The sequence below is a fragment of the Littorina saxatilis genome, linkage group LG7 (assembly GCF_037325665.1).
Source record: "Littorina saxatilis isolate snail1 linkage group LG7, US_GU_Lsax_2.0, whole genome shotgun sequence".
Taxonomy (NCBI): domain Eukaryota; kingdom Metazoa; phylum Mollusca; class Gastropoda; order Littorinimorpha; family Littorinidae; genus Littorina; species Littorina saxatilis.
In genome coordinates this window covers 23,516,190-23,532,307 of record NC_090251.1, presented here as the reverse complement: position 1 = coordinate 23,532,307, position 16,118 = coordinate 23,516,190, and the positions used below count along the sequence as shown (strand labels likewise).

Sequence of the window (16,118 nt, the reverse complement as noted above, 5' to 3'; positions counted from 1 at the left end):
CGCACACACACGCACGCACGCACGCACGCACGCACACACACACACACACACACACTGCTAATCTGCATAGATAGCTAGCAACCAGGCTGCACATTCTTGGTAGATGACCAAGTGCAAGGGTGCTCTTAGGCCAAATACAATTTAAACAATCAATGCCCGACCGACCCTATTTTTTCCTCACGACTCCAGAACTGTGTTTTTGACCCTTCCGAAAAAAAATTTAAACAAATAATAATGAAGGACGAAACTCGATTGTGCAGATTTTACAGGTAAAGTTAGTCTTCTCCGACAGCCAGGGGACACAGCTCGCACGATTTCTGGCCAATGTAAAGCCACATGCGATTATGTAAGTAATAATTTGTAAAAAATGTAATAATACTTTTTTTTTCTCCAAAAGTAACTGAGCACCCATCCTTATGTTTGCGGCCTTGTCGTCGGTAACAAAAAGGTTTTAGTGTTTGCCTTATCCGTTTGCAAAATATTCGACATATCTCTGGTACGTTACCGCCCTGATATGGCCCTTCGTGGTCGGCTCACAGAGATATAGAATATTCTATATCTCTGTGGGTCGGCTGGGCGTTAAGCAAACAAACAAACAAATCTGGTACGTTGCAAAATGTTCGACATATCTCTGGTACGTTGCAAAATGTTCGACATATCTCTGGTACGTTGCAAAATGTTCGACATATCTCTGGTACGTTGCAAAATGTTCGACATATCTCTGGTACGTTACAAAATGTTCGACATATTTCTGGTACGTGATCGTATGTACTCGTGAAGGAAGGTATCAAGCACCTTTCAGTGAAGCTTCTGGGGCTGGTGCGTTGAGGTCGTCGGCTAGAGATTTAAAACATATATATATCTTACATTTTTATATTTAGTCAAGTTTTGACTAAATATTTTAACATCGAGGGGGAATCGAAACGAGGGTCGTGGTGTATGTGCGTGTGTGTGTGTGTGTGTGTGTGTGTCTGTGTGTGTGTGTGTGTGTGTGTGTAGAGCGATTCAGACTAAACTACTGGACCGATCTTTATGAAATTTGACATGAGAGTTCCTGGGTATGAAATCCCCGAAAATATTTTTCATTTTTTTGATAAATGGCTTTGATGACGTCATATCCGGCTTTTCGTGAAAGTTGAGGCGGCACTGTCACGCCCTCATTTTTCAACCAAATTGGTTGAAATTTTGGTCAAGTAATCTTCGACGAAGCCCGGGGTTCGGTATTGCATTTCAGCTTGGTGGCTTAAAAATTAATTGATGACTTTGGTCATTAAAAATCTGAAAATTGTAAAAAAAAATAAAAATTTATAAAACGATCCAAATTTACGTTTATCTTATTCTCCATCATTTGCTGATTCCAAAAACATATAAATATGTTATATTCGGATTAAAAACAAGCTCTGAAAATTAAATATATAAAAATTATTATCAAAATTTTTTTTTCGAAATCAATTTAAAAACACTTTCATCTTATTCCTTGTCGGTTCCTGATTCCAAAAACATATACATATGATATGTTTGGATTCAAAACACGCTCAGAAAGTTAAAACGAAGAGAGGTACAGAAAAGCGTGCTATCCTTCTCAGCGCAAGTACTACCTCGCTCTTCTTGTCAATTTCACTGGCTTTGCCGTGCGCGGTGGACTGACGATGCTACGGTCTTGCTGCGTTGCATTGCGTTCAGTTTCATTCTGTGAGTTCGACAGCTACTTGACTAAATATTGTATTTTCGCCTTACGCGACTTGTTAAGTTATAGACATGTTTAAAAGCAGTGACGAGATAACATACAGCTTCGATTTTCGCTGTTTCAGGCTTTCTTATCACTAGGTAGAGTAGCCGTTTGCTGTGTAGTATGAGTGGTGGTGGTGGTGGTGGTTGATCGTGTGTGTGTGTGTGTGCCTGTGTGTGTGTGTGTGTGTGTGTGTGTATGCGTGCGTGCGTGCGTGTGTGCGTGTGTGTGTGTTCGTTCACGTTAAGCCTCTTAAGACCCTTCATATATATCCCTACACAGTCATAACTGGTCCTCCTGTTTGATTTCTTTTGACAGGAAGACATTCCTTACGCCACAGATAGCCTTCTCTTGACACACAGCTATAGCCTTCTCTTGACAATGCTACATGTATGTTGGTATTCCGTTGCATAATGGTCCATTCTCCTCGCTCTGTGCAAGGTCAAGTAAGGCAAACTGCACTCGGCTGACCCAGTGACAGGGCGGTGAATTTTTCATTGTTTTACTGATAAGCGTTAGGTTTTCTTTCACCTATAGGCTTTTTGATTTTTTTTCTCCGCCGCGTGTTTTATAAGTGCTGATTTTGTTGTCAGCTGCGTACATGTTAGCGTTTTTGTTTGTCAGCAACGCCGTACGCGTGATTTATAAGTGTTGCTTTTTTTAGCTGCGCGCAGTGTTGATGTGAAGTTTAGGTTTTCAGTGTCTCAGTCTCACCCGTATTTTAATTTTTCTATATAGGAAACTAAGGAATACTGTAATATAAATTCATATTGGTTGAATAAACAATTGCTGACAAATGTTATCTAAACTCGCCAACCCAGACGGATGGACTAATTCGCAGGTGGACCGTAGAGAGACCCCCCCCCCCCCCCCTCGCACCGACACACGGCACACACACACACACACACACACACAACGTGACACATACATGCATGTACGCACACACGCACACACTCACAAGCACACACACACACACACACACACACAAACATGCACACACACGCATCATGTCCTTCTCTCTCTCTCTCTCTCTCTCCGAGTCTCTCAAGTTCCGAGTCTATCAACTTGCTAGACTGACGCTTCAAAGAAACAAAAATCGCTTTTAAACACAAAATTAAGCTCATGCAAAAACCTTCACGGATCTCCGTATCTAAATCGCCGGCAAACGAACTTTGCAGAAACAGAAACGTTATCTTTGTATACATGTATCCGCCCTCCCAAATAACCTGCCGCGATTCAGGCTGTGGTCCGTGTTTTGAGTGCGAAGCTCGCAAGCGTGGTGTAATACCCCCAAGAGGGACATGTTTCTCACTATCTACGACATGATTTCTATACCACATCAGATCAGCGGCCCTGGGAAAAACGCAATAAAAAGAGATTTTTGAATGCTGTAGACTTTAAAGATACTTTTCCGTCTCGTGTGAACGATCATGTTAACCTACTCGCATCTGTTCAGGTTTTTTCGCGACTGAGATGAGCGCATCTTTTCACTCACTAGGATACATACAAAAAATCAGCACCCTGGCTGCTGCCCGGGCAGAGCTGGATTTAATTTATTTTTTATTTTTAATGAATGGATGAATTGATTAATTAATTATATGTGTGTGTGTGCAGAGTTTAATGTTTGAGATTGATATAGGAGTCAGCTACGAAATTAATTCACACACAAACATACTCTTTAATTAAATAATCAAACCAGACTGTTTCTGTTGGTATGTTACTGAGTGGAAGGATTCTCTTAGCGCGTGTGAAAAGCAGGACGGGTCTATGGTGATGTACAATGCAGTCTAGAGACATCCATCCTGCTTGCTGCCGCGCGAGCCGAGAAAATGTTCCCTCTTTACCTTCACTGCGCTTGGCTGCAAAGCCCCTCCGCGCGGAGGTGTTTTCAGACACATTTGTTTGTTTGTTTGTTTGCTTTACGCCCAGCCGACCACGAAGGGCCATATCAGGGCGGTGCTGCTTTGACATTTAATGTGCGCCACACACAAGACAGAAGTCGCAGCACAGGCTTCATGTCTCACCCAGTCACATTATTCTGACACCGGACCAACAAGTCCTAGCACTAACCCCATAATGCCGGACGCCAGGCGGAGCAGCCACTAGATTGCCAATCTTAAAGTCTTAGGTATGACCCGGCCGGGGTTCGAACCCACGACCTCCCGATCACGGCCGGCGGACGTCTTACCACTAGGCCAACCGTGCCGGTTTTCAGACACATCAGACACAGGGTGAATGGATGGTTTACACGAGGAGATGGGTATCTTTAAAACGAAAGTGTGGCAGTGGGTCTGGTTTTCATGTCACAGCGGGTGGTGCAGGAGGTGCCGAGACTAGTTTTGGTCCAAATACGAAAAAGGGTGGGGGATGAGGGGGGAGGGGGGGTAGAGGGAGGCGGGGTATGTGCATAATAAAAAATATAATGTTGATGGGTGTATATGCAGGGGAGGGGGGGTTCTTGTGCATATGTTGTTGGGCTAGTGGGTGGTAGTGGTACGTGGTGTAAGGAGTGTGTCGGTAGGCCGAGAGGTGGGTTTGGTGGTGGTGGTTAGAAGGAGGAGGAGGGGAGGTTAGTCTACATTTTGTTGTCCTTGCAGCAATCTGGACAACATTGGCCAACTTTCGAAGATTTGGTCTGCGCAATTCATTGTGTGTGTGTGTGTGTGTGTGTGTGTGTTTGTGTGTGTGTGTGTGTGTGTGCGTGATTGTCTGCCTGTGTGTGCGTGATTGTCTGCCTGTGTGGGTGTGTGTGTGTGTGTGTGTACGTGCGTGCGTAGGTGCATGCATGCGTGCCTGTGTTCTCGGAGTACGTTCTCAAAGTGAACTGTGCAAGCTGATTTTGACTCGGAGTAGGGGTGTGTGGGGTGTGTGTGTGGGGGGGTGAAATAGGGGAGGGGGTTTGGGTGGCGAGATATCCCGCATATCCGGGTTTTCGGCTGAGAAAACTGAAATCACCTTTTAAATCTTGATGAACGGCACACAAAGTTGGATAAGGCTATTAAAACCCCATAATTTTGCCTGAACGAAACGACATCACTCACAATCTCCCCCCCCCCCCTGTTACCTCCTTCACCCCCCCACCCCCACTCCCTCGTAAACGCCGCATATTCAAAAGCTTCTTGGTCTTCCACACTGAGTCAGTGTATATGGACAGAAACTGGCGATACCCGTTTGGGTCCCTTCACCTTTCATTGTCAGTATCCACCCACTTCCCCACCCCCATTCCTATCCCGACTCCAGCCATTTTTTTCCGCCCGAAAATCTGCTCCTACCGAAGACGTGTCATTGCAACAGGACAGAATAAAACAATCAACAGACCAGCTTTGGTCTCTTGAGATACGACCTCCCATCCTCCCTCCCCCTCCCCCTCCCCCCCCCATCCCCTCCACCATTAGAAGCTTAGTTTCTTTTTTAAAGACTGAGCCAAGCACAAAATCTCCTTGAGATACGACATCCCATCCTCCCTTTCGTCACCCGCGGTGAAACGGCAAGGCGGCCAAATGGGATATGGTGTCAAAATGGGATGTCGCGCTATTGTTATGACATGTTAGTAAAATGACGCTTGGCTTGTGAAATGTCGCGAAAATGGGATGGGGCAAAATATGGGACCGAGGCAAAATGGGATTGCACCAAAATGGGATGTGGAACTAAAACCACCCCCACCACTCAGCGTAGAGGCTCTAAACAAGAAAAATTAATAAAAATAAAAGGCATGCATTACTTTGTGGAATGCGATATTTTTACATTTTTACATTTTTACAAATCGCGGTTTTAGGTTCGACGTGATTTGTAAAATGTTTTTACATGTTTTTACATTTTTACAAATCACGGGTTAACAGGGTTTCCGATGCATTTATATGATAATACCTAATTCCTCCTGCCCTCTTAACAAACTTGACCCAAGACCTTTTCAACCACTTTTTCTGTCAAATTCTCATTCGAACACCGTGACTAAGCATTCCCCGGGACTGCTCTGAGTCAGACATTTTGTCCAAAAAGATTACTCCTGCGGGACGCTAAAAGCTTCTGCGTGTGCTTGGAATCGAAGAGAGTAAACGGTTCGATGAAAAAACAAACTTGTTTGAGGCATTTCTCAGTTTCCGAGTACGCTGGCAGTTTCTGTCGCAAGGGCCTGCGCAAAATTCCAGTCGACTGCAGCTCTGAGATAGCAGAGTGGGGGTGAGAGATTCAGAGTGACTCGACAAACTGAGAGAGAAACTGTTCCAGAGACAGGAAAAGAGAGAATTCCAACGTCTGTGGTTGGGAACTATTCATTGCATGGGTTTACCGAATCAACAGTAGTAGTGCAACGTGTTGTTGCTGAGACGGAATCATGCGCGCGATTTTGTACGAGAGTATAACTAAACCAGACGACGGACTTGGTGCTTATCGTTATACATTGTTTATTTCCGTCACTCTGTAACAGTTTGACTTCTGTTATCGTCATGGAAGCAACGACTGTGTGGTGTCGAAGTTTTAAGTGCGAGTTGGACTTCTTCTCACGGAAAATATAAGTGAAAATGGAAACGATGAACAGCCTTTCTTAGACCGAACTGAAGACTTCAGTGAAGGGGCGCACAAAAGCCGAAGTTCTTCAATCGAAACACGCCCCTGCTACGACAGGAAATCGAAGGAAAGAGAATCTTGAGGCGCAGACAACAATTAACGCTGCCCTGCATAAGCGAGGAAATCGTTTGTCCGCTGCTGATCGGTGAGTGCACAACACTTCCTGGTCTTCATTTCTGGTCAAAATACCGTTTATCAAATTACTTTCCCTGGAGAGTTATTTTCGGACACTGTTCTTCAATATTACCTGTGAGGCTGTCCCTAATTTAAAAAAAAAAAAAAACAATTCGCGTGAAGCGATATCAAAACATTTAGCCTGAAATTTGGCGAGCCCAAACCAAAATACAGCGACGGATTGCGCTCGTCTCGGTGAAGCATGCAAACCTTTGTACCTAATTTGCATAACACCGATTTTCCTTAATTCTGAATACATTTTGAGAGTAAACATGACATATCTACATATTTTTAGATTCAGGAAAAAATAAGTAAATACAATGCAATCATTTTAAAATATGTTAACCTCGCGAACATTCGATTTTAATGATCTGTTAGCCTCGCGAACATTCGATTGTAATGACAACTTTAATGAGCAAACTAATTAATTGATTTGTAAGCTTCAAAGCTGAAATTCAATCCCATAGTCCGGACTGAGTCAAATCAATTTTAAAAATCACAGTACCGCCTCATCTTTCACTGAAAGTCGGATATGAGGTCATCAAAGACATTTAAACAAAAATCAAATAAAAACCCGCCTCGGAGTATCATCTGGACGATTTTATAGAGAACGTTTCATAAAGATCGATCCAGTAGTTTTCTTGGAATCTCTCTACACATACACACACACACATATATATACACCACCACCTTCGTCTTGATTCCTGGTCTATCTGAAGACATTTAGTCAAAACTTGACTGAATGTAAAAATAGATTTTTCGTAATAAGTAATCACAGATAGATGGCCAAATCTCACAATTTTTACTCGTCAGACGGGCGAGTAACTTCAAGAAAGTCATTAGCCCGGCAGAAATGTTGCTGGCCCGGTACAAAAACCCGATATTACAACCAAAAGGGTCGCATTTGACCAGAATTTTCATTGGCCAGCCGGGCGAGTTGCCAGGCGGTTTCTACTAGCACGGCGAATTTTTTATTCGCCCCTGGCGACCAGGCGGACGATTTGGCCATCCCTGACGGCTTATCGGGTCAGTGTTTCTGCGTTTGGGCTTCTGCGACAGCGTGGTAGCATACAGTCGTCTTCAAGAAGGTTCGGCGGCAGGACCAATCTTGCTGGCCCGCAAGCAAATTGACATTCATTTTATGACTGAAACGTCTCAGTGAAGACTGCCGAATCTTGTATTAGATTTGCTGAAGAAAAATATACCAAAGCTACATCCTTGATTAAGAGCGGTATAAGCACAATGTAATGCTGAACTAAAAAAATAAAATAAAAAGTTCAGAGGAATGTTGAGAGGACACATTATAAATTCCGGCGCCTTCTAACGTGGCAGACGACATTGAGTTTTCTTGACGAAAGCAGACCGGCGACTGTCCTGTTCATTGAGGCGTGTTGTTCTGTGTGGGTGGGCAGGGGAGTGAGTTAGTGAGTTACAACGTTTGTTGTCTCAGCCTTGGCCACAGTCCACCCACCTACGGCGTCGCTTCTCAGTCTGCCTTTCTGTTCTTCCTTCCTTGGACCAGACGACATTTGACAGCCGTAAAGTGTAGTCTGCTCGCTTTTTTGTTTGTTTTTCCCCTGACTTTTTTTTAATTCAAGCGTGGGCCAGGCTTTCTCTCGCCTGGTAGGATTTTTTAGTACCTTTTTCGATGATAAAAATACTGTGCAGCGACATGTTTTCATTGCCGTTTTCATCATACGACTGATCCACCTTGGGATTGTATGGACGTTTTGAGCTTTCTGGGGGTTTCTCAGGCTATGGGCGGCACAACGTATTTTAGCTTGTCGCGTGCGCAGTCTCATGCTGCAACTATGACATGCTCTGTCATAGCAGAGACACACATTCTATCTATGTCTCTGGTCATAGTTTGTCTCAAAATCTGTTGTCTCAATATGTCGCAAAAACTGCTGTCAGATGTTGTCAGAAAATCCGCCTATTCTGTCACACAAAATAGGTACCCCCAGCCCCATGTCCTCGCAAGCTTGCCCCCCGTCAGTCTCCATTGAAACTTTCCGTTCCAAATGTCGTCTCTTTCGCTCAATTTATTCGCCAGGTCGAGCAGAAATAGGGCTGTACCCCGACCTCATCATCCTCCAGCGACCGACCGCGTTACGTCTGTCCTTGCCCTTTTCAGTTTGTTTTCTTCCTGAGAGAGGCCTAATATTGGTTCAGGTGTATACATCTGTCTCGGCTTTCCAAGTTAAAGGACGTTGTGTTTGGGCAACCCTGGTGATTTCAGTGTTTGCTGAGGGCGTGTTTTGTGACCGGCCTGAAAAGCATGTTGGGGCAAAAAACGCAAACTGTGACATTGCGGTTTTGTCGTTTTGGGCCTACGACTGACTAGTTTGCAAACCCCATTCATTCCATTGTGGTTGATAAGTTTCCAGTTTAAGAAAGATGGGTCTAGCAGTCAGCTATTTTCCCAGGTATTTAGAGGTTTCTTTCAGCTAGCAAAAAAGCCTTTTGCAAAGTATTTGGAGGTCGTGTTTTTCAACTATAAGGCCAACTAACAGTCAGCCATTTTGGGGGTACAGTATTTTAGAATTTTACAACTATAAGTAACAGTCAGCCGTTTTCAAAAGTATTTAACAGTTTAAATGTGTGTGTGTGTGTGTGTGTGTGTGTGTGTGTGTGTGTGTGTGTGTGTGTGTGTGTGTGTGTGTGTGTGTGTGTGTGTGTTGACTGATCTGTAGAACTGTTCTTGGCTGTTGAAAGAAGTCAGAGACACATACCACTGTCTTAACTGTGAGGGCAAAAGCTGCGAGTCATGTGACTACAAAGTAACACTGCTTGGTTTTCATCGTTAATATGTATGTCGTGCCGAATTCACGGAATTTCCGAATTCGCGGAATCGGCAATATTCTTGCCCATTTCGCGTAATCGGCAAAACGGTCCCCATTACGCGAAATCGGCAGCGTTTTGCCGAACATGCGTAAAGGCTTCTAAAATGTGTCCATTTCGCAAAAGCAGCAGCCAGTCTTTTACTCTTTGTGTCACCAAAACATTGCATCAACATTGCTTTACCTCCCTACTATGGTTTTTATGGTCCATGTTGGTCTGTGTCGAGGATAACTCCGGAAATGCACGAAAACTACATTTTTTTGCCATAACTTATCGATTATTGTGATATCTATCCATTCGAGTATCTAGCTGTCTAAGTGTGATGATTTCCAAGGTATTTGAGAACTTTAAAACCAAAAAGTGGCTGTTGATTTCGCAAAATTGTGAAATTTTAGGAACCTTTACGCGTTTTCGGCAAAACGTTGCCGATTTCGCGTATTGGGCAGCGTTTTGCCGATTACGCGAAATCGGCAAAAATGTTGCCGATTACGCGAATTCGGCAATTCCTTGAATTCGGCACGACATGTCCATGTACATATCAAGCCAGACCTTGATGCGAAAAAGATTACGGTAAGTCGTCAAAGGTTATGAAAAATGCCTCAATTCGCCAGCCACGAATGCACCGTATAGTCTGACAAAGTTCCTTTCTCTGACACGTACAATTCGCAAATGTCTTTACCTCCCCCCCCCCCCCCCTGCCCCACGCCTTGTTTCCCCCTCTCTCTCTATTCTATCTCTTTCGTCCTCTCTCTCTCTCTCTCTCGTTGGGGGAGGGGAGGGGTTTCTGTTCGCTTGCGCCGCCTGTGTGTGTTGGAACAGAGGGACAAGTGAGACCGATTTATAGCATTTGTAGAGGAGGAACCCCTTTTTTGTCTCCAGCGTGAAACTGACACAAAGGCGATTCATCGGTCGTGAAAGGACAAAATAAGCTCATTAATACTACAGCTCTCGCTTGGAACAGAGCAGACATGCTGGCTCCTCAAGACACACAGTAGAGATAAAGGGAGAAAAAAAATGCTGTCTTTGATTTGCTTCTTTTCTCGTAAAACTTCACTGGAAGGGAAAAGGAGCTGATACTTTACAGTACTAGGGAAATACGCTCTAGATGTGTAAAAAAGAAGCTCTAACTCTGCAGAAGAAAAAAGAGTATCCAACTTTGCAAAAGGGAAAAGAGAAGGTGCTCTCACCAGGCAAGGGCGGATCTGGGGGGGGGGTTACACGGGTTACGTAACCCCCCCCCCACCCCCCAAAAAAGAGGTAATTTATTGGCTCAGGATGCACCAGATAGCTCTATTTTGCTTCTTTGGATAAAAAAAATTTCCGGGGGGGCATGCCCCCGGACCCCCCTACAGGCTTAGGCGCCTTCGGCGCCGTCAACTTGTATCTTCGCAGTCATTTTGTAACCCCCCCCTCCAAAGTGAATTGATCCGCCCTTGCCAGGGACCTATATTTATGTCTAATGTAGGTCTATGCTCTCACTAAGTAAAAGCCTTTCTGTAGAAGAGAAAAGGCGCTTTTTAATATGCTCTTACTATGCAGAAGAGAAAGGTGCTCTATGCAGAAGAAACAAGTCGCGTATATGGCGTAAGGCGAAATTACAACATTTAGTCAAGCTGTCGAACTAACAGAATGAAACTGAACTCACTGCATTTTTACAGCAAGAGCGTATACTCGTAGCATCGTCAGTCCACCGCTCGATGCAAAGGCAGTGAAATTGACAAGAAGAGCGGGGTGGTAGTTGCGCTGAGGATAGCACGCTTTTCATTATCTCTATTCTTTTTAACTTTTTGAGAGTGTTTTTAATCCAAACATATCACATCTATATGTTTTTGGAATCAGGAACCCACAAGGAATAAGATGAAATTGTTTTTAAATCGATTTCAGAAATTTTATTATAAAAATAATTTTTATATTTTTAATTTTCAGAGCTTGTTTTTAATCCGAATATCACATATTTATATGTTTTTGGAATCAGAAAATGATGAAGAATAAGATGAACGTAAATTTGGATCGTTTTAAAAACAAATTATTTTTTTTACAATTTTCAGATTTTTAATGACCAAAGTCATTAATTAATTTTTAAGCCACCAAGCTGAAATGCAATACCGAAGTCCGGACTTTGTCGAAGATCGCTTGGCCAAAATTTCAATCAATTTGATTGAAAAATGAGGATGTGACAGTGCTGCCTCAACTTTTACAAAAAGCCGGATATGACGTCATCAAAAGTATTTATCGAAAAAAAGAAAAAAGTCCGGGGATATCATTCCCAGGATATCATTCTCATGTCAAATTTCATAAAGATCGGTCCAGTAGTTTGGTCTGAATCGCTCGGCTACACACACACACGCACAGACAGACAGACAGACACACACGCTGACTTTCGTTTGTGCATTGTTGATGGTGAATGCATGTTAATTTATTTTTAATATACTTTCTTATGTGATAACCAATGTGCTGTATTTTCTCAGGACAAAGAACAAATGTTTATTTTGAATGTTTTATGTATGTTATTATTACGGACACAAACGCTCAGCAATGCAATTTCTCTTTTAGAGATTAATAAAGTTATTGTATTGTATTGTATTGTATTGTACACACACACACACACACACACATACACCACGACCCTCGTCTCGATTCCCCCTCTACGTTAAAACATTTAGTCAAAACTTGACTAAATGTAAAAAGGCGCTCTTGCTATGCAGAGAACACCGAACAGGCGCATATTTCAGTGGTGTTGTGAAGGTGTAAAGCCTGCTTTCACGTCTCATTTCTCCATGCGTCAGCCCCCTTTTCAGTGTATTTTATAGCTCATTAAAACGTGAATTAACTGCCCCATTCGTTTCTGTATCCGAGTATACACATGAAAGTAAAGTGTAAAACACGAAGGCATCGTCTTTGCTGCCATGGAAAGTTTTGCGTAGATCAGCCGAACAGTCTCATCCTTTGTCTTTGATCGCTTACGATATTGTACGGGGAAGCTAGTGTTTTGTCATGTGAGTGAGTGTGTGCGTGTGTGTGTGTGTGTGTGTGTGTGTGCGCGCGTGTGTGTGTGTGTTAGTGTGTGTGTGTTTGTACGTGCTTGCGTGCGTGCGTGCGTGTGTGTGTGTGTGTGTGTAGTACGTGCGCGCGCGCGTGTGTGTGTCACTGAGTTTGTGTGTGAGTGTGTTCCTGCGTGCGTGTGTGCGTGCGTGATTGCGTGCGTGTGTGTGTCAGTGTGTGTGTGTGTGTGTGTGAGTGCGCGCGCGCGTCTTGTCAGTGTGTGCGTGTGCGACGGTGTGTGTGTGCGTGTGTGAGTTTGTGTGTGTGTGTAACACTCATTGACGTGTTTATACCCTTTCACAATGTGAAAAACACCACAAGGAACACAATTTATGACGCGACAGGTCATCTCAGCTCCTTACCCCCCTCCCCCACTCCTACTGCCAACATTCCTGTAATTAATCTGTTAACTTTCCTTTGCTCACAGGAAGCCAGCCAGCCTTGTGCGTTTGCCGGCCGGTCACTTTTTTTGCAAGAGAGATGGAGACAGACTGAGAGGAGAAACGGACTGAGAAAGCAGAAGGAAAGGGCTGAGACAGAGACAGGCGAAACAGACGCCACGGCCACAGCAATATGGCAAAGCCATGACGCGACACCCTGATAAGCTGGCCAGCCCGACCCTGGCCCCAACCTGAACGCTGAGCAAATTCTTCCGTCGCCAGCAAGAATCAAACACATCGACGAAGCAACCTCGTCAGGGCGACCCTGGGCCTTCACCACCACCACCACCACTGTGTCAACTCCGATTCCACAGCGGAGAGAGCCTTGGAAGCTGGAGGGAAAAGAGCAGCGATAGCAGTTTCACCTGACCCGTCCACTGCCTCTGTTCGGTGATCAAAGCGTTCAGTTGACGAGCCGACAGACTGGATCAGACTTGCAAGCAGAGAGAGCCGAGAGAGAGAGAGAGAGAGAGTGGAGACACTTGTGTGGTGGCAGGATCGAAGCCAGACTGAGTCGAGTTCTCGCTCTCACCTCTTATCCTCGCACTGTTACCACCACCACACCTCTGGAACCGGCTTTGGAGCGTCGTCGTAGTGGTAGTAGACTGTGCCGACACTGCGCTGTTTTGAGTGTAGGTGTTTTGTAGTGTCGTGCGACCGCGCTGAACTCGTTTGTATGTCAGTGTAGGTAAGCATAAAGCACAGTGCAGTGCGGTGATAGTGGTGTATCTGAGATTGAGTCTTGGCTGACCTGCTTGTCTGTCTCACTCGCCGTGTTTTGGCTTTTGCGGTGTTACATACCGCGCCAGTCAGTTTTTGTCGCGATCTCTGACAGTTAGTCAGTGCTTCGGTGTAAGTGTGTGTGTATGTGTGCTTCTCATTCGAGTGAAGTTTTTCTGGTGTGTTTTCTTCGCTGCATGTGTGATGTGGTGGTGTTGACTAACCAACTACCGTCGACAGATCATTAGACGGCGGAGGCAGTGCTGGCAGGTCACAGAACAACAGGTGTGGTGCCGCGGCTAAACTTTTTAGTACCTTCGGTTCAGACCTGTCGTCCGCGTCTACAGCAATGTGACTTAGAATCGTGTCAACCAAAGATTTAACGTCGTTGCGACTATTTCCGCTGAAACTAGATTTCAAGCGATCATCGAGAAATGCTGAAGCTTACGACTCCGTGAAATCAGTTGTAGCACCTGTGCCATTCCTCATCAAGCAGTCAATTAGTGTCCGCGGAAAGGTAGCTGAGAACGAGAGCAGGAGGATCCGCGGAAGATTGACAACGAAACCAGAGAAGAATCTACTACCTGTGGAAAGGAGATCGAGAGAGGTTAATTAAAAGTTGTGTGGGGTGTTCGAGTCGTGAGGAGTTTACCGTGCCAGGGAAGTAACATGGTTAGTATCGTCAAGTGACTGAGGTGTTGTGTGCCCAAGGTGCGGAGTACCTGCCTGCCTACCTGTCACCCTGTCAGGTGTCTGCATAATTCTTCCTGTCAGTGCGTCAGACAGCGTGTACGTGTGCCATGTGGACCTACCATGCTCACCTCCTGTTTGTCGTCTGCCTTTGCCCGGTCTTCCACACAGGTAAGGCCAAAAAAAATAATAGGTGTGGTTACGGTAACATAGCCAAAAAAAATAGGGTAGGAAGGTAGGCAATCACTTTTTTTTTTAAACTTTTTTTTCTAATGTGTACAAATTAAACCTACTTGACAGGGAAATAAGTGTGCGACTCGGGCGCTTTCGCTTTCATTGCGTTTTCTGCACTCGTTTACTTGTTTTTTTGTGTGTTTCTTTTGACAAATGTAATAAAAAGTTATAGGGTCGGCCCAAAAAAATAGGGTAGGTCGGGTTACCGTAACCACACCTATTTTTTTTTTAGGCCTAAAAAGAAGTTACGATTTTATTACTGTTGTCTTCGCTTTTCACTCTTGTTTTCTGCTTCGCCAAGACTCCGGTTTTGACTGTGTTATTATCGTCATTGTTATTCTAACGCTTTAATTCTTGTTTTGGCTGTTAAGCCGGTTCACCCTCTTTTTCTGCCAGTCTAGCGGGACCTGTTTTGATTGTGTTATTGTCTTTGTAACTCTTAGACTCTTACGATTTTATCTTGTCTTTTCTTTTCCGTTCACCCTCTTTTTCTGCCTGTTTTGATCGTGTTATTGTCTTTGTAACTGTTAGAGTCTTACGGTTTTATCTTGTCTTTTTTTTCCGTTCACATTCAGCCTCTACCTCCCTGGCCTGTTGTGACTGTTATCACCTAATTGTTACTTCACGGTTTTATTCTGGTATTCTCCTATCTGTTCATCGTCTTGAAGAGGCTTATTTTTCGACACACTATGACCTTTTGTCTGGGTTAGTATCGCCAAATTACTCTTTCGCTTTTATTCTTGTCTTGTCTTTTCTGTTTAGAGAATGCTCTGAAAGAGGTTCTTTTCATCTTCAACAGGACCTGATTTGATTGTGTTATTATCGTTATAGTAAGTAGTCTACTGTCTCTCACTGAGTCTCAGCCTCGTAGTCTCCATCTGAGTTTGTGCGACTTTGAATGTGACTATTTTTTCTCCCGTTGCTGGGCATGAGTCATTGCCGGCTCTTATTCTGCATACCTGGAATGCTTTGCGAGTCAACACGTTGTATTATATATATATTGCTCTATGGAAAGAAATCAAGGAGGGACTATAGCAGTGACTGCAGCTTGTAGATTCGATTTTGTCAATGCCTGGCGGGTGGGGGTGGGGGTATGTGTGTGTGTGTCTGTGTGTCTGTGTCAGTGTGTGTGTGTGTGTTTGTGTGGGTTTGTGTGAGAGAGAGAAACAGACAGACAGACAGAGGCACAGAGAGAGAGAGAGAGTGAGAGAGAGAGGGAGAGAGAGACAGCCGAGAGAGAGAGAGAGAGAGAGTTAGTGATGTGTGTGTGTGTGTGTGTGTGTGTGTGTGTTACTCACAGCATAAACAACTCGTAATTTCTTCAACTCCTACCGCAGGTTGCCAACCACAATGTCATTAACCTGGGGTGAGGTGGGTGTGGTGGGAGGAGGAGGGGGGGGGATACACGTCGAGCTGAATACCTCGCACTCACTCCGCGAGTAGGATGTAAGATGCGTAGTGTTTGTCAGTCGTCATATCTGTATTGCTTTCTGTTATCAGACATTTGTATCAACACACCTGTTGCCATCGGGGCGAGATCGTGTCGTTGCCGCGTACAACTTTATTCCACAGCCACTGACAAAAATGGGTGTCTCTCTCTGTTTCACTATCATTTTACCTGACCAATGATAAAAATACGACATGTCGTTTTCGAGCGATGTATCTATGCGATTGGTAAGCGG

The 16,118-nt window shown here is 44.3% G+C and overlaps 1 protein-coding gene across 1 annotated transcript in view; it reads left to right on the top strand.

Moving 5' to 3' along the window:
* The first annotated feature begins 12,859 nt into the window (after nucleotides 1-12,859).
* Nucleotides 12,860-16,118, top strand: part of LOC138970969 (uncharacterized) — a 148,856-nt gene continuing 145,597 nt past the window's right edge. The window contains exon 1 of the mRNA XM_070343557.1: nucleotides 12,860-14,373. Within this exon, the coding sequence (XP_070199658.1) occupies nucleotides 14,313-14,373 (61 nt within the window). The 5' untranslated portion in view covers nucleotides 12,860-14,312. The remainder of the gene's footprint in view (nucleotides 14,374-16,118) is intronic.